At 41.2% G+C, this 26,384-nt stretch overlaps 1 protein-coding gene across 6 annotated transcripts; it reads left to right on the forward strand.

Annotated features, from left to right (window-relative positions):
• Positions 1 to 440: 440 nt before the first annotated feature.
• On the forward strand, positions 441 to 25,987 carry ELOC (elongin C). 6 transcript variants are annotated; one of them, XM_073330811.1, is made up of 5 exons: positions 443 to 597; positions 5,320 to 5,498; positions 17,658 to 17,717; positions 19,678 to 19,821; positions 25,764 to 25,987. In XM_073330811.1, exons 3-5 carry the CDS (start codon positions 17,714 to 17,716, stop codon positions 25,952 to 25,954), a joined length of 339 nt encoding a protein of 112 aa, XP_073186912.1. In that variant the 5' UTR covers positions 443 to 597; positions 5,320 to 5,498; positions 17,658 to 17,713; the 3' UTR covers positions 25,955 to 25,987. The 6 variants fall into 6 exon arrangements, 5 of the variants coding, with proteins under 5 accessions (XP_073186916.1, XP_073186912.1, XP_073186914.1 ...); XM_073330813.1 differs by lacking the exon at positions 5,320 to 5,498 and adding an exon at positions 10,390 to 10,457; XM_073330810.1 differs by lacking the exon at positions 5,320 to 5,498.
• Positions 25,988 to 26,384: the final 397 nt, after the last annotated feature.

Here is a 26,384-nt window from a genome sequence, read left to right on the forward strand (position 1 = left end):
GCCCTAAAGGTTGATAAACCAGATGGCAAATAAAAAGAACCCAAATGTAGGGTGACCAGAAGTCCCGATTTTATAGGGACAGTCCCAATTTTTGGATCTTTTTCTTATATAGGCTCCTATTACCTCCCACCCCCATCCTGATTTTTCACACTTGCTGTCTGGTCACCCTACCCAAATGTAAATCCTTGGGAATTTTTTTAAGCCAGTGATTATTTTTTGGGAGGAATGCTGGACTCATGAACTTTGGCGAGCTGGCAATACAGCCATCCACCAACTGGGGACACAACATGGCCCTCGATTACCTACCCTTTTCTCCACCATGGTGGAGCAGCTCCTCCTAGCAGTCTCCAAGCCCGTAGAGTGCGGGCTGCGAACTACATCTCCCAGCATGCAACACTTCCGGGGGACACGGGCTGCCGTGGCATGCTGGGACCTGGGCTTGGTAAACCGTCCAAGGCCAGGAGGCTGGAACGCTGGCTGTCCCTATGGTGGCGGCAGGCGGCGCTAACCTTTGACCTATCGGAAGTGATTGTGAGGCAGCTGGCCCGGAACAGGGGGCCCTGCGAGCAGGGAGTGGAGGCAGTGAAGCTGAGACAAGTGAGTCCCCGCCACGGCCGGCTGGAGTGGAGGGGGCGCGAGCTGAGAGGCGCCCCCCCCCCCGCGTTTCGTCTCGCGGCGGGAGGAGGGTCGCCGCCGCCGCCGAGGCTTTTCCTCCTGAGGGAGGAGCGGGCCTCGCCCTCTGCTAGCCGGGCCAGGGCCCAGGCCCCGCTCCGAGAAGCGGCCACCCCCTGGGCGGAAATCTTATTACTCATCCCTGGGCGGGGGGAGGCTGGGGGCGTGTTCAGGGCTCGGGGCGGCCTGAGGGAGGCTCAGGGGTAGGGGTAGGAACAATCTCATTGGAATCCACACACCGACAACAAAAATCCTCTCTCAAGCAGTCCTGTAACTGTTGCTCTGCTTTGACGGCTTCCTCCGCCAGCGGGGGAGCCGCCTCCTTCCCCTCCCCTCCCGTCCCCTCCCTAAAGAGAAAGAAATAATTCCGTTACAAAAACCCCAAGGATGGAGGTATTTAGGAACCTTTTTAAGGTAGGTTACGGTGCTTAGGTACCAAAGTGAGATTTGCCTTGAGATAGATGTGATTGTCTCCTTCCTTTTAAACCTGACCTGCTAGTCTAAATGCTCTTAAATATCTGTAGGGAGTAAAGTAATGTATTTGTGTGAAGAAAAGAGAAACTAAAGTTTCTCATTAATGATAGTCTTCTTTCACAAGTTGCAGTATCCAGCATCTGTGTTACAGCTTGTGAGTGAAGACTGGCACTAAACGGAAAGGACAAATATCCACACACCTTTCTTTCCTATTATATTTCACGCACTTCTGATCACTTACAGATCATTAAAACCATTTAGACTACAGGGTTCATGCTTGGGGGAAGGGAGAAAATCCTATATAGCACAAGGCCCCTCTTGCTTTGATCTCCAAATACCATAATGTTTTTTGAGTAAAAATGCTGGATATCTTCTGAACCTTCTCTATACTAGGGCTGCCACTGATCAGGTGAGTTGGGAATGGTACAGGTGGGAAAAGCTTTGTAAAGTTCCCCACCTAGACAGTGCCTTAGAGATAGGAGTGTGGAAGACTTGGGTTTGGCATTGGTATAGTGAAATAAAGGGGTGGCTGGGTTCTACTTTAAAACAAGAAAGAATTTTGTGTTAAATGAGGAGGCAGAAAATAACTTATGCCAGGATTGAAGGCAGAGGTATTTAAAGAACAGTGTACTAGAAGTTTTCTCCTTATGCACAATCATTTTCTTTGACTGTTCCCTTCACATTCTCCCCCACATTCCCCAAAATTACCTATATGTCTATGTAAAGGGTAAATGGTTTTGAAGACTTTCTTGATGCAATATTTCTGTATCATTGTTCATATTTTTCATGTTGTATGCAGGCAGATTAGACTTGAGTGTTCACTTTGTAATTAGAATGCTACAAATAATATTCTAGGGGGAATTCTACACAACTGTGCACATGCAGAATTTGCAGATTTCTTTGCGTCCCTGCAGAAAAATGACTTTCTGATGGGGAAGCAAAGGGAAGCTGCAAGAGTGTTTATGTATCCTTCTGCAGCAACGCAGGGGCATGTGGTTTCAGGCACCTGGAGCAGCTGGCAGAGAGGTAAATCACTGGGGAGAGGAGGGCTGGAGGTGCCCTGGCTGGTTCTGGGTCAGACCCTCCCTCCAAGCTCTGGGCACCCCTGTCAAGACTTATTCCCTGCACCCTGCACTCCCTAGCCCACCCAGGACTTGGGATGCCCCAGGTGGTGGCTTGGTGGTGGGTAAGGAGTGCACTTTCCCTACATGGAGTGACTGGGTCTGGGTCAGACCCACCTCTAGAATCCTCTCCTACCGCCCACCCCTGCTTCCTGTCCCCATTGCTCCTCAGCCGCAGGGGGGAGGGGTCACTATGGGGAGCTGCTCCCTCAGCTACCCAACCCCTGTGCATCCCGATGCCCCCACCATCCGGCCCTCCCTGCTGAGCCCCCACACCCCCAGCCCTGTTCCCCCTCCCGCATCTGGACCCCCACCCCTGCACTCAGACCACCAACAGCTGAGCCTGACACACAGGAAACCCCACTGCGACAAGCCCCGACGCCTATGCACCTGGACTACCCTGACGAGCCCCTTGCACCCAGACCCTCACCCCATTGAGCCCCAACCAGCTGCATTCGGACCCCCCACACCCCTCAGCCTTGAGCCAGCTGAATTGCAAATAGATGTGCAAGTTTTCTTTCACACTGCTCTATTAATATACTTCAGTCCTGATCTGCACAAAAGCCCAGATCACAAAGGTATCTAGACTCCAACTTCCATAGAAATCAGTAGAAATTAGGAATCTAAATATCTTTGTGAATCTGGATGTAACTCATCTTTCAGTTCTGTTTCTCCTGAGCAGTAAATGCACTTACAAGAAATTGTGTGGTAACTATGTGAAGTAAACCCATGACAGCGGGGCCTAGAATAACATTAAAACGTAATCACCTAGAATGTAAACAGAACTTAAAACTATACTTTTGTAGGTGAAAAGCTAATGCATTAGCCCGCTGCTCCACCTAGCCTATTTGTTTATTGATCAATATTTTGTAGAAACATAGGGCTAGAAGGGACATTGAGGTAATCTAGTCCATCCCCCTGCACAGATGCAGGATCAAGAATACCTAGATCATCCCTGACAGGCGTTTGTCTAACCTGTTCTTAAAAACCTCCAGTGACTGGGATTCCACAGGGAAGCCTATCCAGTACTTAGCAATCCTTGTAGGGTACGTCTACACAGCAGAAGAAAACCTGTGGTTGGCCTGTGCCAGCCGACTTGGGCCATTTTGTTGCTGTGTAGATTTCTGGGCTTGGGTTGGAGTCCGAGCTCTAGGACCCTGCTCATACCACTATACTCCCCCAGATTCTTTTCAGTAGCACAACTGTCTGGCCAAAGATTCACCATTTTGTATTTGTGCCTTAGATTTTTTCCTTCCTAAGTGCAGTACTTTGCATTTTTTTAAATTTAATTTTGATGATTTCAGACCAGCTCTCCAATTTGCTGAGGTCACTTTGAGTTTTAATCTTGTCCTCCAAGGTGCTTGCAACCTCTCCCAGCTGGGTGTCATTCACAAAATTTATAAGCATACTTTCTGCGCCATTATCTAAGTCATTCTTGAGAATATTGAATAATACTGGACCCAGGACAGATCCCAGCAGAACGCCACTAGACACATCCTCCCTCTTTGACGATGAACCATTGATAAACTTTGAGTGTTTTCTCCAACTAGTTATGCAACCACCTTCTAGTAATTTTAATCTAAACTACAGAAATGTGATCTGCTGATGAGACTGTCGTGTGGGGCTGCATCAAAAGTCTTACTCAAATAATGATAAATCATGTCTATTGCTTCCCCTCTACCCTTCCATCCACTAGACTGCTCAGTGAAGGAAATTAAGTTGGTTTAGCATGATTTGTTCTTAAAAAATCTATGTTGGATATTAATTATTACCCTGTTATCCTGGATGTGCTTACAAATTGTTTAATAATTATATCTTTCCAGGTTTCAAAGTTAGGCTGGCTGGTCTATAATTCCCAGGTCCTCTTTGTTCCCTCTCTAAAAATAGGTAGTATGTTTGTCCTTCCCCAGTCTTCTGGGACTTCACATGTGCTCCCATGAGTTCTCAAAGATAATTACTAATGGTTCCAAGATTGCTTCAGCTAGTTCCTTAAATACCCAACCCTAGGGTGAATTTCATCAGATCCTGCTGACTTGAATACATTTAGCTTATCTAACTTGTCTTTAGCCTGTTTTTTCTGCATTCTGGATTTTGTTCCTTCTCCCTCATTGTGAATATTAATTGTTCTAGGCATCTGATCTCAATTAACCTCTATAGTGAAGACTGCAGTAAAATGGGCATTAAATGCCTCCGCCTTCTTGATGTCATGTGCTATTAGCTCTCCTTCCCCATTAAGTAGTGGGCCTACACTTTCTGTGGTCTTTCTCCTGTGCCTAATGTATTTACAAAACTCTCTTCTTATTGCCATTTATGTCCCTTGCTAGTAGTAATTCATGTAGTTCCTTACCCTTTCTGATTTTGTCCCTACACACACTTCTGTATTTATTTGTGTAAAGATGACATTTTGAAAACTTTAGGGGTGTGAACTCTCTGAATCATATTTGACTTGTATGCTAATGTACTGATGGTGAAGGCACTCATATTACTTCCTTGGTATATTGAAAAAATGGATATAATAGAGTACATTAAAAGTAAGATGTAATATGTTGTTGGAGCACACATAGCTAGATGTTAATATTCTAAAACTACTATGGCCAAAATCTGCCCTCAGTTGTCTTTAATTACCATAAATTAGTTAAGTATGCTGTCATTATGAATTTGTTATCCAGTGGACACAGTAGCTACTATTTTACTGGAACAGATAAATATGTCTTTGCATATCTATATTTGACTGTTATTTCAGTGGCTCTCAACCTTTCCAGACTACTGCACCCCTTTCAGGAGTCTGATTTGTCTTGTGTACCCCCAAGTTTCACCTCACTTAAAACTACTTGCTTACAAAATTAGGCATAAAAATACAAAAGTGTCAGCACACTGTTACTGGAAAAATTGCTTACTTGCTCATTTTTACCCTATAATTATAAAATAAATCAACTGGAATATAAATATTTTACTTACATTTCAGTGTATAGTATATAGAGCAGTATAAACAAGTCATTATATGAAATTTTAGTTTGTACTGACTTTGCTTTTTTTTTTTTTTTTTCTGTAGTCTGTTGTAAAACTAGGCAAATATCTAGATGAGTTGATGTACTCCCTGAAAGACATCTGAATATCCCCAGGGTTGAGAACCACCGGTTTATTGAACCATCTAAGTGGCCCACTGCTTGCACGCTGATATTTACCAGATGGCCTAACAGTCTTCATTCTCACATGCATAACACTAACTGGGTAAAACTTTGAGTATTGATGTACTTACTAGTACTTTTAAATACGTGTCTGGTCTTGCATATGCTTAGCAGCTGATGCTGAATTTCTTTAGATGACATTTGAAGAGAGCCGTTTTAAAAAATTATATTGTCTAAACCTCTCTTCAAATTATTTTAGTTTGCAGACTGAAGACTGTTCCATTGTTTTGCCAGTAGTCATATCCCAGTATGAATTTTTTTAGCATCTTTATGGGGAAAATCTCTAGGGCTAAATGGTGCTTCTAGGTACAACCTTGATCAAAAGGTGGTCTGTAAATTGCATATCTCCTGAATAGTGTGGGTGATATTGTGCTTCAAACATACCTCCAAGCCACAACTCCCTCCATTTCTTCTTACTATGGGGGGAGGGTGTGGTAATAAGTTGCTGCTGACCTATACCACAAGCACATTGACACCCATGGTAATGGCTGGTGGGTTGCATGATAGTTCCAAGGTGCTATTCATTTTCCTCCAGTCCCTGCCTGACAGCTTGGCAGGCATGTGTGTTGAAGGGGTTAGAGTGTGTACTGTGCTTCAACTTTTGCATGTCCAGACCCAAGGTCAGGGTAGTCTGCATAGGGCTGTAATTGGGGGCGCTTTTTAAAATACCCACTCAGGAGTGTGTCAGTCATATTGTAATCCTACGTGTTTGTTTGACCAATCAATGTCAATTCTTATTTTTTTAATCTAATATGGTATTTTACCTTCAGCAGTATCATATCTGGATGCTTCAGAGAGGCAAAGAACAGATATAAAGCACCTACTCTATTGTAATATTTGTACCACAGGTTGGAAAAAAAAATTTTGACTCCTGCAGGCTAATATCCTGAAGCATATTATTTGATTACTTTTGCAGTTGTAAATGTTAGTGATTTAGAACATCATTCAGCCCTCTTTATTATCAGGCTACAGCTTATCCATGGCCTTCCTCAGCAGTAGATTTGCCATGAGACTGCCTTTTAAAATTTTTCTATTTTCATTATTCGGAATATATTATTTTTTAATTTCATCATCTTTCTTATTTTGCAACAAGAAAGATAAAAACAAGATGCTATTCTGTCTTCACTAATTTCACCATTCACAGTCTTGAATGCCTCAATTGTCATTTGTTAGAAGGAGAAATCATGCAAGACCAATCCTGACTGTTTTCAGCACTTATGCAAGCATTAAATTTCTGTAATTCATGGCACACTTCCTCATGTGAGAATAGTTTGACATTCTGCTTCTGATTTGGAATTAACAGTAAACAATTTTCATTGATGTGTATGGAGTAGCTAATCCCTGCGCGCCCCCTCCACTCCAATAATCCTTATTACAGGGAGCAACTGTTATTGAAATCTGAGAGCTTGTTACAAGCAGATCACTTGGCATCTTCTAAAAACCTGTTCACTATTCAGTAACAAATGTATTCCTCTTTGAAGTATCTGACTGGAGACATGTGGGAAAAGTCTCTAGTATTTAGATAAAATTTATTTAAGAAATTTTCTGCTGGGGAGGTTTGCAGCAATATAATATTAATTAAAAACCAGTTAATTCTGAATAAAATAGGAAATGTTCATAGCTGTTGACTTATTGCAAGAGTCCCAAACATTGTTGAATTAGAGTTAAGGTTCTAAATACATATCAATAACTTAAGAGTATCTTTGCTTTTAAAAATGAACATCTGAAAGCTAGGAAATTCAAGTTAAGGGGGAAAAAATGTGGCTACTATATAGAAAATGCTGGGTTAATGGTTTAGGGTCCCTCAACTTTGTCCTTGTATCTCAATAATCCTGTATATCTCTATGTAAAAGAGGCTGTATAAATCAACCATCCTGGATGTCATATTGACTCTGGATTCTTTGCAATCATATTAATTCCTGGTCAAAACTGTCAACAACTTAAACCATGTTCCACTTGGTTTGTGCAGCAGAGAATACATAACCTGCAAGGATATACCAGATCTAAGATCCATACTGTTGTGGATAGGAAATGGTTAAAATAGTTGTTGAGAGGAGGGGGAGGCCCAAAACCCAAATGTCAGATGTTGACACTGAGAGAGGAGTTGAGTGGGCTTCTGATTTACATTGCAGCTTTCTTAATTTTGGTTAAAAGAAAAGGAGTACTTGTGGCACCTTAGAGACTAACCAATTTATTTGAGCATAAGCTTTCGTGAGCTACAGCTCACTTCATCGGATGCATACTGTGGAAAGTTTAGAAGATCTTACTATATACACACAAAACATGAAAAAACACCTCCCTCCCACCCCACTCTCCTGCTGGTAATAGCTTATCTAAAGTGATCACTCTCCTTACAATGTGTATGATAATCAAGGTGGGCTGTCTGTAGGCAAGGACTGGCCTGTCTCCCAAGATTTGTGAGAGTGTTGGGTCATCCTTCAGGATAGGTTGTAGATCCTTAATAATGCGTTGGAGGGGTTTGCGTTGGGGGCTGAAGGTGACGGCTAGTGGCGTTCTGTTATTTTCTTTGTTAGGCCTGTCCTGTAGTAGGTGACTTCTGGGAACTCTTCTGGCTCTATCAATCTGTTTCTTCACTTCCACAGGTGGGTATTGTAGTTGTAAGAATCTTTAGATCTTCTAAACTTTCCACAGTATGCATCCGATGAAGTGAGCTGTAGCTCACAAAAGCTTATGCTCAAATAAATTGGTTAGTCTCTAAGGTGCCACAAGTACTCCTTTTCTTTTTGCGAATACAGACTAACACGGCTGTTACTCTGAAACCTTAATTTTGGTTGATTCTGAAACAACTGTACAGAGTTGTATACAATGCTGAACTGCAACAACTTCTGTGTGCGGAGAAGGTAACAGGCACCTGGCATACATTATGCTGCAAAACAGTTTGAAGTAGGAAAATTATGTACAATAATTGATTAAAAATCCTTACTCTTACAAAATACATGAATTTTAACATCCACACAGCATATTTAAGGCACTGGTATAAGACTAATTTTTAATTACGGATGAATTTTGTTTCTCAATTTAGAGAAACCAGTGACCGTTTTTCCATGTCTGTCAAATAATTAATTTTGTGAAAATCATAAATAGATATAAATATTATTTTGGGTAAGGTGAATCGTTTAGCAACTTTGTAAACACTTTACAATTCTGTTGTAGGGTTTTTTCCTGTTTTGCCTCTAAATGTTTTGCTTTGTGTTTTCTGCCTTTATGTAAAGGAAATGGTGTCGGAATTGTTGCTAACCAAACATGTGTGCACTTTGGGAGTTAAGCAAGGTTGCTTAGCTGCCTGTTTGGTAATATCACATAAGCCTCTACCCTAAAGAGATGCTCCAGAGGCGGAAACCAACAGAATGTCTAGTATTCATCTTTGTTATTTAGGTGGGTTCTCCGTGGACTGGGCAGGGAAAGGCCATATAATAAAGGAAGGCAGCATGCACTAGTGACTAGAGCAGATGACTAGCAGTTAGGAGATTTGGATCCTCTTCCTGACTGGCACTGACTTAATGTGACCTTGATTAAGTCACTTAGGGCAAGTTTTCCACAAGTACTCAGTCCTGTAAATGTGTATTTGTATTTAAATTCCTAGTGGAATTTTCAAAAGTACCTGTTCTGCATATTTAGGTCCCTAATATTGGCCCTTAACCTTGGTTTCAGTTTTTCCCTCTGTAAAGTGAGGTTAATACTTAAGTAAGGTGCTTCCAGATTCTCAGAAGAAACATGGTATTTAAGTGTTATGACACTTCCCAGGGGTAGTCAAGGTTGTGAGGCACCTCACTACCATCTGCCCTTAGTCTGAAGAAGCTTTGTCTGTGTCTGCTGTCCATCCGCTCCCTGACTCCACTGGTCATAGGCAACACAAGCACTTCTCTCTTAGCCAACACAGGTTCCGCTGTCCCTCTGCAGGTTAGCAATAGACATGCTATGAGCATCCCCCTAGAATGTCCAGCCCTTGATCCATAGGATGTTCTTTGGGAGTAGCCAACCTGTGAATTCTCTAAAACGGTACCCTGCCAGCTTACCAGTGCACCTTAGATTGCCGCTCCACTTAACAGACAGCATTTAAATAAACTTTTGCTTGTTTTACTATAAAAATATCTAACAACGAGTAGGGATTCAAATGATAGCAAGTAGAAATATTGGAAACATAGTTACATATAAAATAAAATCATAAGTCGCTTTCTAGAAGCTAGACTTGTTTACCTAGTTACTTTCAGGTCTCATAGGGCAAAGCTCACCCAAGATCCTTCCAGTGTATTACAGCCAGGCTTGGCTGTGGTCTTCCATTCACAGGACAAGTCACGCTATCAGGTTGCCTCCTCAGTGGTTAAAAAATCCAGGAGGGGATCTCTGTCCCTCAGATATACTTCAACAATCCATTTTCTTTACTCAAATGGGATCCCCTCCTGCTGTTCTGTTTTATTCCTGTACATTTTCTCTTGATTAGCATTTTGGCTCCATATTCAAATAGGCCTGTATTGTGAAGTAGACAATACACACTAAAAAGCTTCTATTACCCACTGCCTGGAACCCAACTACTTATTACCTGCCTTACATTCTCAAAACCTTTTGAGTTAACTTCCAGTATAGATACATAACTCTTTTTTAATATGATCTGTACATACATTTTGAAATGATGATGGCCAGTAGGGTACTGGCTCTCAGATCTCGTATTGCACCCTTTTGGTGTAATTTTGTGGATTATTATGCATATATGTGACCTAGGGGATCCCTGTAGAACTCTTTGCATCCTCAGTGCACTCTGCTAGTTGGCATCAAGAGGTCCCTGGGTCACAAATGTAAACTGCTACTAGAAAATATACTGATTAATCTGCTCTTATAAGGGGATGCACTTAAATTACTTGACTTGCCTATTTCTAACTTATTACTAATTAAATAATGCTTATGACCACTTCCAGCTCAATTGGGAAAGACTAGGTATAGCTGACAACTTCAAAGTAATCCTTGCTGGATAAAGCATTGAATTGTGAGTACAGCCTTCTGTGTGAGACTTTTTGTGTGCAAAAACTGTATATGGGGAAAGGTGTCTGAAAGCAGTAAAATCTGAAGTATAACTTGTGACATTCTTTACCCTTGCACCCTTCTAACCACTTTCAAATTTTATTTTTTTATTTCTGGATTTTTCTGTTTCTGGGGTATTAAAATAACAAATTAGATAGGCATCAACATCAAATACAGTTGCCTTCATTCATCCTATTTTTCAGTTTTCTGTGGCTCGTTGTTTCCCATTGGCTGGGGAAAGAAAGCTGGTTGCAGCTTGCTCTGGATCATATTGAATTTGCTCCAGTTATCCTGAGGGTAGTTGCTGGAAAACAGTACAATGCACTTGTTCTCTCACAAAATACTGCATTTATGGGAGATTATGTGCTACCTGTGTAGCACTCCCAGCCTCTTCTGACTGGGTGTAAGGGATTCTAATAGGCTGTCACTAGGTTACCTATTTTCTATCCTTCCTGGGTTCAACTCACCCAGTTTCCCTTTTGTTTTCCTCCCATTTCCTCCTTTGTCTTAGCATTGCCATTTCCTACTCCTCCACCCCTCCTGCTTTTTTCCTACTCAGGATTACACCTGCACTGCTGTTGCTGCTGGTAGTACTTTCCTAGCAGTAAAGTGGAATTGATGCTGTCTTAATCAGTTTCATTGGGTGGGGAAGGAAGCACAGGAGATCCTCTGCTAGAGGGTTCGAAAAAGAAAGATAAATATTACTTCCCCATCTCCAGCTGTGTATCATACCTACTTGGCTCTTGCACTGAATGCTTTCCTCATACTGCAACAGGAGTTGTAATAGTCTGGGAATATAATGTGGTAAAATCTCATTCCATGGTTAGTGGTAGAAGGGACAGAGAGGTGCCAATTGATTCATAAAAATCTACAGGATCATAATTTCTATGATATCACCCTTTGTGTTGTGGCAGTTGGGAGTCTCTTCCTCCAGCTTCAGGTCTTCTGGTTGGTGGAAATTTAGATAATATCCTCTGATAACCAACTCAACCCATTTCTTTCTTTCAAAAGGCCATCGCCCACAAACAAAATGGTACAAAATATGACAAACCTGGAACAGTTATGTAGATAAACAGTTGAGAAAATGTTTAAAAGTCAACTTTTTTTTAAAATTATACTTTCAACAGGGATGCATTGCTTACATAAAAGACATGCATCTTGGCTAATCCTAGGGAAGCTAGCCTTGGCATGTAGAACTGAAAACATGTTTTTCATCAGTCATTGTCAGTGTCGACTATGTCTACAAAATGCTGTTAGACATGTCACACCGATCCTTGTCTACGTCACAGTCACACATCTTTGTACAAGGTAGGCTGCTGGCCGAACATTTGCAGAGTGGTGATCATCTGGTCTTTGTACACAAGCATTTGATTAGCTGAAGGATTGATTTTGGGAGCTTGTGTAACTTCAGGTTTCAGGTAGCAGCCGTGTTAGTCTGTATTCGCAAAAAGAAAAGGAGTACTTGTGGCACCTTAGAAACTAACAAATTTATTTGAGCATAAGCTTTCGTGAGCTACAGCTCACTTCATACTGATCACACCAAAGACATATCCATGTCCACTAGGGGAGGGTAGTTTTGGTTCCCCCCAGCATTATAGAATGCCATTGCTTGATGATTTGCCATCTTGATATCAAGTATAAATACACCCCTTTTGGGGGGCAGTTTTTCTTCATTTGTCCATTCCTTGGAAAACATCCATCAACATAGCTCTGCAAGCATTGTAATGTTGGTCTTCAAATGGTAAACTTGGCATAGAAATGCCTACAGTCCATTTGACCTCATCAGTGACTGTCTCAGCCATTCTGAGCACCTTTAGAATTAGGAGAGAGTCTTTGGAGGCTGAATCAAATGCCCTCCAGTAAGATAATTTGGTCTTTCCAGCCAACCTTCCAGTGTCACATCTTGAAAGGACATGGAAACCTGGCAGTGCGGCAGCTTTTAATGGTTCAAATGATAGGAACACATCTCTGAAAGATATACAGCGATTCTGCTCCTAAGCAGCAGGTACAAAAACAGAATCTTGCTGAAGTCTTGGGTAATGTCTCACAGAGCACTAGAACAGTAGCACCTCTCTTTGTGACATTTGATGGCATGCAAGATAATTTTAGTGTGCACCTCCTCATGGGAACTATAAAGAAACACCACTGAGGAGCTTGAGGACATACCTGTATTACTGCATGCAACAGCAAAATTCTTTGAGCAATGCAAAGGCACAGTGGAGCATTTTTTCTGCGAAGTATGTAGTTGACTCTTCCTTCATGCAAATATGAGACTAGCTTCTTCACTGTGACATTGAAGATATTTGTTGAGTCAATGATTTTTGTTTTGGGCAGATACATGACCACAAAGTGTCTTCTTTCTAGTAATATTTTTAATTGATTCTTCTACACAGGTGTCAGACATGAAGTGGATTTTGTCAGGGGTCCAGTATTTTCTTTGTAATCTCAAAATGAAATATTCGTCAAATCGTGGGCAGATATTAACTGTTCCTCGTTTGTCGAGAGCTTATTCCTCAGCCATATCATGTATGATTGCTACACTGAAAGGCCTTTGCTAGCATAACGTACTGGTCATGTAGTCTATGGGTGCTGGCTAAGAAAGACCACGCAAGAAGAGCATTAATTTTCTTTTTGCCTGGCACGTATGCATTGTTCTGTCACATTCAAACATCAGTTGTGGTACCCTGGAGAACTCATACTTTCCCAGTCTTGTAGATCAACATCATGATGAGATCTGGATGTGACCCAGGAGAGAAGCAAACCATGACCTATGGTTAACTTTTTGTAACAGTCCATGCACCTTCACTTTGATTTTCTTTGCATACAAACACAACTTTAGTCTGTTCTTGATTGGGACCCATAGATTGACAGAACCTTGGATAATTCTTTGGGTCTTGACTCGTGTGAAGCCTTCGAAACCCAAAGTATCCATTCGACTGACATATTTAGCTATCTTATCACTGAATAGTGCTTTTGTCATGATATTAATGAGCTCTGCTCTGTCATATGCTAATACAATTTGAATAAGCTCATCCTGTAGCTTTAAAATTGCCCTTTCTTGGCATTTAACACTACCTAATGAGTCTAGATGTTGCTTGGTTACTTCTGGGGAAGTCATCCCTCCATGATTGATGTTTGGTTTGAAATTAGATGGAGTTCTGGGGTTGTCAGGAAAGAGCGTTTGGCTGCTGTTATGGCCACCTACCCCGAACAATTTTCATTGCTCTGTTTTCATTTTCTAGGACTTCGTCTGAACCAAGTGCACAGAAGGGAACTGATAACCTTTTAACAGCCCAATTTCCTTTTCAGAATTCTTCCCATATGTCAGCATCAGACTCTTCTAAACTTCTTATTTTAGCAAGGTACCAGACAAGCATTGCAGAATAGTTTGATTAAATCTAAAACAAAAAAGTATGTCACGTAGTCTTCCAGTGCTGCAAGGTGCAAATTCCAATTAGCACTCCCACAGATCAAATAAAGAGCAGCAAAGACTCAGCCCTCTTCATGTATCACCATATCATCCCAAAAGTTGGCTTTGCTGTCGATTCAACCTGATCCAAATTGCTTGATCCGTTCTGCGATATTGCAGCTCTCCATCATATGCAGTAGGTCATTGAGAGACTGCATGTGTGGAACTGGTCTTGCAAGTCCTGTACACATTAGTAAATGATTTCAAACACATGTATGTTATGTAACTATATGCAAACCATTTGTGGATGGATTCAACTAACTTCTGGCTAGATGCTAACATCTTAACCAGTGCCTCATTATTATTCTTTGCATAATGAACAACGCTGATGGTCAATACTACTGAACTGCTTTTTTTTTTTACCAATAATGGCAAATCAGCTTGAAGCACTCATTCTGTTTTATATAGTAATCTGAAACATTAAAAAAAATTAATCCAAGTATCATTCTAAGCATTAACTGGTAATACAATACTGTCAGTCAAGAGCCACAATTTAACTTCGTGAGAGCTGCATGTGTGACATGCCTGTGTTAAGTATAGTTAAAACATTTTTTCAAATATCTATCTATGCAATTGTTCTAGGTTTGTCATGTTTGGTACCATTGTGTTTGTAGGAGAAAGGGCATTTGAGTGATACCCAACTCAACCCACTTCTGACAACATTATCAAAATTTCCACCAACCAGAGGTCCTGAAGTTGGGAGCCAGGATTGGGGGTAGGGGGGCAGTGACTCCTTCAACAACACCATAGAGTGACAACACTGAAATTATGATTCTGTCGATTTTTTTTTTTTTTTTATAAATTGACACCTGCCTTACTTTTCTACCTTTAACTTTTCTACCATTAACCTTTCTACCATTACATATGCTTCTAGCCTATAAAGTGAAATTAGGTTTGTTTCAGTATTACGCTGCTCCTGAGGAAGTGCTATGTGCAGGAATAGCAACATTTATGGCTTCCCTGCGGGAGTTCCCATGGAAATATCAAGAACAGGGTGAGCACAGGGAAAATAGGGAATTTGTATGAGCATGTGCACAATTTAACCCTCAGAAAATTTTAGACTCAGAAGTACACCGGACCCTCGCTAGAACACGCATCTATATAACGCAAATTTTGATATACCATGGTTGCAGCCATGGATCCCAAATTTAAGTACAGTACAATTTTTTTGAGTTTTAAGTGACCTTGTGTTCATTACCTTATAATTCATGCAAGATTGCTGGAGGAAAGACACATACTGTATCAGTTTGATGAGGAATTCGATTTCGAGGGATTTACAGAGGAGAAAGTTGGAAGAACAGATATGAAGTGGATTCAGGAGCTGTCCCAGCAACTGTCTGGGCTCGGGGTAACTGTTCAGCCACAAAATATTGAGTCCTGGATAAGAGGCGACGATGAAGCAGAAGAATTTTGTCCCGTTGCTGAAAGTCTAACGGATGACCAAATTCTTCAGGTAGTACGACCAAACAACATTCCAGAAGCTGAAGAATTGGCCTTCGCTGTGGAAGAAGGGGAAGATGAAGTGGACGTCGTTCCAACGTCAGCTGTGACCGTAGTTGGTTTAGAGACTGCTTTGAGATGGTTTGAGACACAAGACGTTGAACCTATAAAAATTATGCAGCTACACAGTTTGCTAAGCGGAAGCAGCAAGAAGCAAAAGCAACTCACTGACATTTTTTAAAAAAAAACTAGACTAGTTTATTGTAATGTCTACTTTAAATCTCTAATAAAGCAACACTTTCTTTCTCGTTTGTTTCCTTCAAGTAGGAGTTTATTTTCTAAGGTTTTCAATACTTTATGGATGGTGAAGGTAATTAGCACTACAAAAATTTCTATACGCATATTTATATATATAGTGTACATAAATTTCTCTATGGCATTCCATACGCGAAGACGGAAGTTCATGGCACCTGAAAGCGGACAGTCAAAACAAAGCACACAAAGCATTTAAACAAATCCATTAAAAACGCTTCCATTTTAAAACACAATTTCCACTGACACCCGTGGTGAGTACTGTATCTTGTAGACTTGTTTTTCGCGACAGTTCTGAGTTTTGATGCTATCGTTAGCCCGCTATAACCTGGAAATACACAACTACATATACCTGTATTGAAATTTCAATCACAAAAATATAATTTCATTTTAACGCTGTCCCCGCTATAACGCAGTAATTGGCATGGATCCCAAATCCTGCGTTCTAGCAACGGTCCAGTGTATGTGATGGTCAGGAGCGTCTCACCTATAAGATTACTGGTTCAAATTTGGCTTTGGTCCATAAGAAAAAAAATTTTCCTTTAATTTGTTTCCTCGGTAAAATGGGTATAATACGTTGTTTGGTGGCCTTTGTAAACGGAGTTGAACGGTGGCTTCCATTCTTTTCATGACACCGCCTGGCACCATTGTTTAGTCTCACTAAACACAGATGGCATGAATAGGTATGCAGACTGAACTACCCTCTCATGCAGAGACTGACAAATTTCAGGCCTTGTTATATTTCTCAGCAAGCAGATATGAAAGGTGGGAGGTTCCCCAGTAATGTTCAGGAGCTGGTCCCTGGTGAGAAGTGTCTCTGCCACTAGTCACTGGAAAGGACTGTTTTCTCTACTGGATTTTGTCTCTACCCTGCTCAGAGTTCTCTTTATCAGCCTCTGGCTAATAGGTATATTATTGTCAAGCTTCTATGATCCCACTCCCAAACTAGTGGAAAGGAAAAGGGGCTTTCTCTCTCTTTGCTTCTCCCACTTTCCCACAAGGTTTCTTGTCTCCATTTCTCTATCCCTCCATCAGTGTGGGAGATAGGGGGAGGGGGAAGAAAGAGGTCTTCTGGTACTCTATCTTTGCCCTAGCCTCCCTTTTATGGTCCTTCTTTGTAGTGAATAATTCCAGTGCCTGCCTCTGCTGTTACTCACAGCTTTCCTAAGGAGTAGAAAGAATCACTAAGAATTCTTGACATTTTCATTACTGTCCACAGAGTTCTGAGTAGCATGTGTGAAACTGACCAGAATATTGTTAACTTCACTGCTACTGGTGCTGTTTTCCTGAGTCTCTAGGAAGCCCACAACATTCTATTAATATGTGTTCATTTTCATGCTTCGAGGGTTAACCCCAAATAAATGTAAGGAGTTGGTAAGTGGGTGAGTGGAATTTACCTTTCAAGCTGTCCTAGAGTTGTCTTTTTCCAGAGCATAACTGGAGTGACATACAAAGAAACTGGAATTGCTGTTGTCCATACTGGAATTATTTTGCAGATGAAGGCTTCAGTTTTTACACTTGTTTAGCCGTGAACCTTTCACCGGTATTAACTGCACTGTGACACAAAGTGCTTATTTTTCTTCTGTTTTTTTCTTACAGGAATTTTGCCATTGTAGTAGCAAAATCTATGTACACAGATTTCTCCCCTAAAGTTCTCGAAACTATAACTAGCTTTTCTAAGAACCTTGACTGCTAAAGGTTTAAAACTTTATTTTTACAACATAGTCAGCTTTCACTTCGTAAAGCTTGTGAGAATCTGATGCATAGAGAACACATCCTGAAACTTGAATCTACTGAATACTTCTAATCAGACTTGTATGTCATCATGAAAATTTTCTTTATACCTAGAACATCAGTCTTTATGGTAGATCACTTAAACTCTGACTTATGAAATTACTACTAAAAAGTAATTTTGACGCTTGTGTCAATACTTCTTGTTTTCAGACCATCTTACAGTGAAAGCTGCTGTCGCAAAGCAATAAACATTTAATAAGGAGAGAATGGGTAAGTTAATTTTTTAACAAACATCTTTTCATATTTTTAAAACATGAAACACGTTGGGAGGCTTTTAGAATGATGGAATTGAGTAGGAAAGGGCTCTGAATTTTGGAGGTTGCATTTTTAAGCTTTACGTAACAATTAATTTTGCTTACTATGTCATCGTAATTAACTTGATTTTACGTGCTTGGAGCTGCCCTATCTTTCTCCATTCAAATGACTGCATAGTGAGAAAATAGCCAGCTTTTAACGTGGGCTTGGGTGGATTCAGTTATTTTTATGGACACTGACACCTTCCCAGCTGTATTTCTTTTTAGCAACTTGAGCTTTTGCATTAATAGTAATTGGTGGAAAATCCTCATCTAATAATTTATATAGTAATTTTATTTTGATTAACCCTGATAGTCCTGAGAGTAAGCCACGTTTTCCGAACTGACTGCAAGACATAATTAACAAGACTCTTTACAAGTTCAGTACGTATTTGGTACACTTAATCTCTAATGTTTCCTTAACAAAAGAAATCATTGATTTTGTTTTTGGGTGGCAGAAGAAATGACATTTACTAATAATTACTGATTAAATTCCCATCTTCAAAAGTACATCTCTCTTCTCTTACCACCTCTGGATTCTGCTGGAAGGAAGTAAATTTATCACCTACCTTTCTTATAATCATACTTTTCTTTTTGTACTGACTGCAGATATTGAGGGTGTCTAGCATCTTACTGATTATGTACAAATTAAAATAAATAAGCACATTAATACAACCCTGAAATGGAATCTTATGTAGAATATACAGTTTATTAACTTCTCTTTAAAGAAACTTTAGTGCTATTTACTATAGTAACTTATGTAAATGTATATTATTTTTGTGGAAACACACACTACCTGAAAATAGACTTTTATAAATACAACTTCTAATTTTAAATTGGATTAAAGTGGTGTTTTGCTTTTTTTATCACTTCAGGTTTTGAAACTTTTTTGAATTTTTCTGTAGTCTTCCCTTGGGTCACCCAAAGGCACAAGTTGAAATCTAATTAATGGTGTGCGGGAGGGGTAAGAGAGGGAAAGGAGTTTCAGGTATTATGCTCTCTGCCTAATTTTGTTGTTTTACAGTGACATTTACTATTACTTAAATAATTTTTTTCCTGCTGTTGTGTGAGTCACATAAACAGAGGAAACTATTTTCCGTTTTTTTCTACTTTAGACAGCACTTTGAACAAAGAACATTTTGTTTACTCTTTGTTGCAGTAAACTTACGTTACTTGCAATAATAAGTAAACTTTCCTCAAATTGACTTTTTAAAGTTGTTGTGGTTCCTTTTTAAATGAATGCATTAATGCAGGCAAAGACTTTTATTCTGTGAATTGCTCTCTTAGAAGCATGACAACAGATAATGCCTGTAAGAAGAGATGTTTCTTCTTCATTTGGCAAATTCTTAATTACTGTGTTCTAATGTATTAACGCTAGAAACATGACCTTTCCCTGGTAATACGACTTCATGAGGATTGTTTAACAGCCACTTTAGAGCAAGCAGAAAGTATAGTCTCAGATTTGAGTGGCAGGGTTTATTTTTATTATATAAAGGAAAAAATTAACCCTGAATAGACTTTGCTAGAAAAAGAAATAATGTCTGAAATTATGTTTTGACCCATTGGTCAGGGACAAGGGAATGAGGGGACAGATCAGTAACAGTATATTAAAACTAAATTAGCTCGCTAAGAAACAAAGCTGAAAAATTCAGCAGATAGCAAAACTTAAACTTCAAAAGAAACAAACAACTTCCTCGTCTTATCCTCCACCCTCTCCTTTGCTACCTTGCATTTCTTTATTTCTTTGGTCTTTCAGAAGTAAGTGCACTGAGGCTTCATGCTTGTAATAAAGGCATAAGCTATACTGGCTTTCTTCATACTATGAAAGTACTAACCAGATATTCTGAAAGTATCATTTAATCTGTTTTCTGTTATAGATGGAGAAGAGAAAACATACGGTGGGTGTGAGGGCCCTGATGCTATGTATGTGAAGTTGATATCGTCTGATGGTCATGAGTTTATTGTAAAAAGAGAGCATGCGTTAACATCAGGAACAATAAAAGCTATGTTGAGTGGTCCAGGTAGGTGCAATGTGTTTTGTAGCATCTTGTAATTCAGTTATTTCACTTTCCTATTTTGTGGAGTGTTTGGATTTGTATAATCTGTTATATAAAAGTTGAATTTCTATTATGAATAGTGACTAGTCCCAGTCCAGATTGGTTTCTGTTCCTATGTGAACAATTCAGCTTTATCTAGTCTTGTATTATCAGTTTTATGTATATATTCATGTGCCAACTGTATATGAAGTCTTTGGGTGCTATCGTAAGACAAGCAATTACAATTACTACTATTTTTGTCTGTGGAAGTGATTTTCCCCCCTCCCATTCCTTCAAATGGCATATAGGTGGGGGAGAGGATTCATTAAGATTAGGAGAAGGCTACATTTTAAAATCTTTCAGTTACTGATAGCCAAAACTAATTGCTACAATCCCCATCTTGAAATTCCCTTGGATATCACTGAGGTGGGTACAGTCTGAAACTTGGAGTGTGCCCCAGATGTGCTGATTCTGCTCCATCCCTACTCAACCACTGGGCTCTGGAGAAGTCTGGGCTCTGCACTGTTTCCAACTCTTGTGATTCTTTTGCTAGTGATGGGCACGGCTGGAGCCTAATCTTGTGAGGATGCCCAAGCTGTAACCCTTAACAGACAAGTCTTTTGATTGGTCATCTACTCTAGTTCCCCACCTCCTGGGTCTAAACAATCAGTTGAGCTGCTGCAGGCAGAACTCTCCCCCCGCCTCCATCACTCAGTAACTCAAAGCTATTATCTTGGGATTGGGCATGGGAGCTAAAGAGCCCAGCAACTCAGGGCAGCTCTGCTCCCTCCTTCCGTCTCCTCTTGTATGAGTAATGGGGACAGAATAGCACCTCTGCTTTCCCCCACCTCCCCTCTCCCTTCTTGCAACACTTAGCCTGGGATGGGGGGTGGGGTGGTGAAGAGCCCTTGGAGCTGCCTGCCCCCCCCCCAGTCCTGGAAGGTGAAGAGGGGACAGTACTGCAGCCACCAGCACTGGGAAAGGAGGGTAAAGAATCCCGGGAGGAGAGCAGAGGTGAGGCTGGAGTAATGTGCTGATGGTGGGAATGGGCAGAACTAATGAGGGAGGTGGGGACAGGATTGAGACTGGGAGCAGAACTAATTGCGGAGTAGGGGATGGGCAAATGATGGGGTGAGAGCTCGTGTAGCAAGGGCAAAAAATCACCTTACCCGATAAACTTGGGAGAGTGGGCAACATGAACTCTTGCACACTGGGGTTGGGCAGGGGAAGTTCAAAAATTAAAAAACAAAACAAAAAAACAATACCTCTTTTTGGCACAGAACAGAGGTTTTTTTGTTTTGTTTTTTAATCTCATGATTTTGGGGGCTTACTCATGACTTTATTTTTGGCAATATTGGGGTAGTTACACAGTCTTAATCTTAATTTGTTGTCACGGGCTATACTGGGGGAGTTCAGAGCAGCCTTTTGCCTCCTGCTTCTCTCCCTTTCCTCAAGTTGGCTCTGCAGGAGGGTGCTACCTGCCCACTCCTTACTCCTGGCTCTCCAGAACTCCTCTTTAGGCCCTTGCAGTGTGAGTCTCCCCAGTCGCTCCTGACAAGCGCCTGAGCTGGCTGCACAACATCCAGCTGGTCCACTTCCAAACCATGCCCAGAAAACATCTGTGTACACTTATGCATCATGCCATCCACTTTCTTGCCCTTGTGTCCTGCCCCAACACCACGTTGTGAGGCCAGCTGAGAAGGGCAAGGAACTCTGAGCCAATCTGTACTCCACTCTGGTTCCATGATACACTGGGTATATTTGTTGGCAGCTCCTTTGGAGAGTTATGAGTATGAACATGTACTTACTATGGGTCACGAACTCCCCTGATGCCTGTCACTTCTGTGATGAGAGGGAGACCCAGGCACGCATCTATGTAGAATGCATCATCTTGCAGCCCCTCTTACTGAGGTTCTAGCTTCACTTTTCCCCACATTTCCTGATCTGTGCACACCTGTCACTTCAGGAGGATGAAGCTGGATATAGGGGGCACTCTGTGACTGGGTGGGGTCTATTTCCAGTCCCTCATTCAATCACATCTCTGGACAGAGCTCCTCTGGGGAGTGTACATTGACTCATTAGATGCCTTTTGAGGAGCAGCAGGTGCTATCTGGAGTTCTATGCTTGGTGTTCCCTTCTGGTTCTCTGATTTTTCAACCTTTGACCTCACTCCTGTAGCTTTTTTTTTTCCCCCCTCCCTCTTCCGCCCCCCCTTTGTTGTCCGATGCACTCACTTGTAGCCTGAGCTGAGTGGTTCCTCCTCTTAGCTGAGGGGGTGGTCCTTTAGTTTTAGGTGGGCCTATATCTGCCTGTCCCACATCTGCAAATAGTAGTACATGGCTGTGACTCTGTGGGCGAGGCTTGCCAATTAAGAATCAAAAAGGGCTACAGCAGCAGGAAGGAGGAAGAGTCCTGTATAATCAGGTTCCATGGCTGAGCACATTGTGTATAAAAAATCATCAAGGTAAAACTGTTCACAAGTGAAAAGATTCTAGCTGCCAGATAGACAAATTATATCTGGAGATATAGCAAATGGTCTGTGAATATGAACCTATATTAAAACTAAAGGGGCCAAAACCAAACTGTGCATCCGAATCCTCTTAAATTTCAGGGACAAAAGGGCATTCAGACTTAGATTTGGGTATATGAAGTCATCTCATGACCGATTCTGGGCCTCATCCAAAACTGCAAGGGGTTTATATTGGCTAGTTACACCGCATTGGCTGTTCTCTAGTTAGTGATTAGATTCACATTTTTGAATTCACCATTCTGTCACATCTTTAACAAAAACCCACCAAAAATATTCATTCTGAATATCATCAAAATAGGTGGGAACACCTGCTGAACAGCTTCTGCTGGAATATCCTGAGCAAGAGTCTGGTCCAGACGTGGTAAAGACTACATCATAAGATGACAAAAAAACAATACAAAACACCTCCTCCAACTTTCATTTGGCTGATTGTGAGTTTCTGGCTGAAAGTGTCACAAAAACACTTGAGTCTTCAGTGCCATTTAAATCAAAACCCAATTTTTTTAACTAAATTTTGAATATCTGTGTACATGGATCTCACTCGTTGGTGCATTTGCACCCACCATACAGGATATGAGAATCTTTTAACCAGCAGTTTTCCTTGGGGCCATGCATACATCTTGCATGCCCTTGCACTGCTCCTCCCAAGACAATAAAGGGCAAAGCCACCCCAGCTGCTACTCAGTTCCTTCTTGCTGCCTCTGGTCGTGAGTCATAACAGCTTCATTGTCCTCTGACCTACAGTAGTCCTATCTTGTTACATTGTTACTGTACCTAATTCTTTCATATATTTTTTTTTTCTCTACAACTTTGTGGTGGTGGTTTTGTGGTTTGCTTGGTTGTTAGCAGCCCATTGGCCCAAAAAAAAAAAAAATCTCAAAATTAGGTAGGTTTTTTGTTAGCTAGCTGCCATGGTATTGTGGCTGCCAGCAGTATGACTGAGTCAAAATCTCCAGTTTTTAAATCCTGCCTATCATGCAACATTGTGATTTATCTGAATGAGGGACACATCAAATGACTTTTTTGCTTAGGAAAAGGCCATATCCTCCGCAATGTGTGCAGTTCGCAAATCTTTTTCAAAATGCGTCTAGTAAGCCAGGGAGATGCCCTTAAAGTGAAGGACTTCCTGATGGAGAAAGCCGTGAGAGGAGCATCTGACTCAAAAGTTGTTCCTGGATCTCCTTCAGAACCTCATTCAGAGAGTGCTCCATCTATAAAAGATGTCACTCCAGGTTCCCAGAGAACAAAGAGAGCTCATTCAGTCTTTGAGTTCTTTGACGTTGAATTTCAGATTTCCTTATCCTCCCTGGCCATGGGAGAAGGGAGCACAGCTCCAAGTCTGGTCCTTGGCACTGCTCAGAATTTCCAGTACCATGTAAGAAAAACCCATGGAATCTTCATTCCAGAAATTTGGCTAAATCTGCAGCCGTGAAGCTGGTATAACATTCAGCAACGAGAACCAATCCTGTGCCAGTCAAAATCAACTTCAGAATCATCCATTAACATCTCTAATTGCTGGACATATGGACTTGTACACTTTTGTGACACTGTTTGCCAGGCTTTGCCTAAGACCATTTCAATGGTGACTGAGGTCTGTTTATCAACCAAGCGTTCTCTTTGAGAATTTGTACATATGGATCCCACTCTTGGTGATCAGTAAGAAGTCCACTTCTCTAGGAGGAGGGAATCTCAGAGCTTATCTAAATAAGGACTGTAGTACTACCCAACCAAAGTAAGCATCAGATCTGGAGGCTGACACCACTGAATAGTGTTGGTGAATGTATGAATGGAGTTCCATGTGGTTTCTCTGCAAATTCCAGCTATGGGAGATCTAAGATATTCCTCCAGTGGTCACCAAACGTTTTACCTCACGCACACCTTTTCCTCTATCCATGTCCTCTCCCTGCCCCGAGAGCCATGGCTGGGAACATGGCCATGGCTCTGACGGGGGGATGTGGACGGGGTAAGGAGGCTGGGCCCACAGGTGGGGGTGAGGCTGGGGGCGGAGGCTGACAGGCAGGGGCTGGCAACTAGGGCACCTAGCGTGGAGCTGGGGCCAGAAACAGTGCTGGGTGGCGCTCCCTCCCTGTGCCCCCCCAGATGTTCCTCCGTGCCCCCCTAGGAGGGCATGCCCCACAGTTTGGGGACCTCTGCCTTATAATAACTAGTTCTTTTGAGATGTTCTGTACATGTGGATCCTATGTGGACCCTCTGCCTGTAGCTTGAGTTTTACAGCCCAGAATCTTGACAAAGGAGACAGGAATAGCATTTGGGGATGCTCTGCCTTTTATGCCTTTGGGATGGATGACATGGGAGCATACAAGGTGCATGTGCAACACCAACAGACACTCGTGTTTTAAAAGATTCTGATCTCAAGTGCATGTGCACCTAAGAGTGGGGTCCACTCGTACGGAACATCTCTAAGATGCACAGTTACAGCAAGGTAAATAACTGCTCCTCCAGCCACATAAAAAAACCTCTTCAGACATAATAGAAGATTATGAAACGTGAAAACATTTAATGGATCTTGATTTCAATGATACTTGAATATTTATTTGATGTGGATGTTCCCTATTTAAGTTGCATGGCTTTACAAAGTGCGTTTTAAAATCTGCATTGCCTTCCCATTAAATTTGGGCTGGATTGTCTTCAGTAGTCTTGCCTAGATGTAATTGATTGGAAATTAGTAATAAATTCTGCTGATGATTCTCAAGATGGGAATAGAAGCTGTTTCGCTCTCAGAAGCTGTATTGGCTCTGCAGGGATAACAGGAGCCCTATTGTGGTAGGTGCTGTGCAAACACCCAAAGGGTAGACATGGTTCTTGCCTTAATGAGCATACAATATAATTAAAGACAAGACACAACAAGCAAATGACAAACTGTACAAAGGAAGGAAGTGCAATGGTAACAAAATTAGGTTATGTGGTGCCCCTGTTGTACAACCGGATGTTTTCAAATCATCTGAAAGGTTTATTTAAACAAACTAAATCGTGCTCCCTAGCAGCCAGGCCACGTGGTCATCATCGATAGACCTTGTTTCTTGTAGGTGTTTACATCAGTGTGGGTCTCACAGGGCTGAGTATGGAACTCTCAGAGAGCACTCCTAGCACAGACTGAGATCAGGATCAAATCTTTGCTCCACATATTGCTTGTAGGCAGTCAGATTAACCAAAACGAACAGAATATTTTTAAAGAAAGGTGATGGAAGTTGTCCTTGGCTCCAGTAATTGTGGCATGTCTTAACACACTGTTATACAGCTTGTACACTGAAAATGTCTAAATCCTAACGAGACTACACTGACAAAGTGTTCTAGATGAGTTTGCACACATGCAATACAAATGTATTCATTATCAAGGGAACTTTGATGCTGATTCTTTCTTCCTTTTTTTAAACAGGTCAGTTTGCTGAAAATGAAACAAATGAGGTGAATTTTAGAGAGATTCCATCCCACGTCCTATCCAAAGTATGCATGTATTTCACCTACAAGGTTCGCTACACTAACAGCTCCACGGAGATTCCTGAATTCCCAATTGCACCTGAAATTGCACTGGAACTGCTGATGGCTGCAAACTTCTTAGATTGTTAAATAAAATAAATTATAATAAAAATGTAAAACTTTTTTCAGTATTTAATACCTGTAGTTCAGTTAGTAACTTTTTTCATATAGCATGCTGCGTGTGTGCGGTTGAGAACTGTAAAGTTCACTGCAGAGGCAATTATCTTCAAATCTGTTGCATAGCAATCATTCAAGTTTAAATTTGTTTTGCTGATTACACAAATAAGGCCCTTTTCACAAACAGACAAATAAATAAATATGCCAATTGGTAGATGGCTATGCCTTATCCTTTAGGTATGGCAGAACTTTATCTTTTAATGCAATATTCATTTAAAATACTGGAGTTTAGGCCAATGCTACTTAAAAGCTAATATTCGCTAAATGTGTAGGTGTTTAGCGTTTCTAACTTTCTCTCATTGTCGCAATTTTTAAACCTCTGAACTTGATCACCTTACAGGGT

Source organism: Lepidochelys kempii, chromosome 2 (assembly GCF_965140265.1).
Source record: "Lepidochelys kempii isolate rLepKem1 chromosome 2, rLepKem1.hap2, whole genome shotgun sequence".
Lineage (NCBI taxonomy): Eukaryota > Metazoa > Chordata > Testudines > Cheloniidae > Lepidochelys > Lepidochelys kempii.

What these genes read in the sequence shown, in the direction of transcription:
- ELOC (XM_073330811.1), top strand. An exon ending in AGCTATGTTGAGTGGTCCAG is followed by an intron (nt 19,822 to 25,763) that starts GTAGGTGCAATG and finishes TTTTTTAAACAG; the next exon opens with GTCAGTTTGCTGAAAATGAA.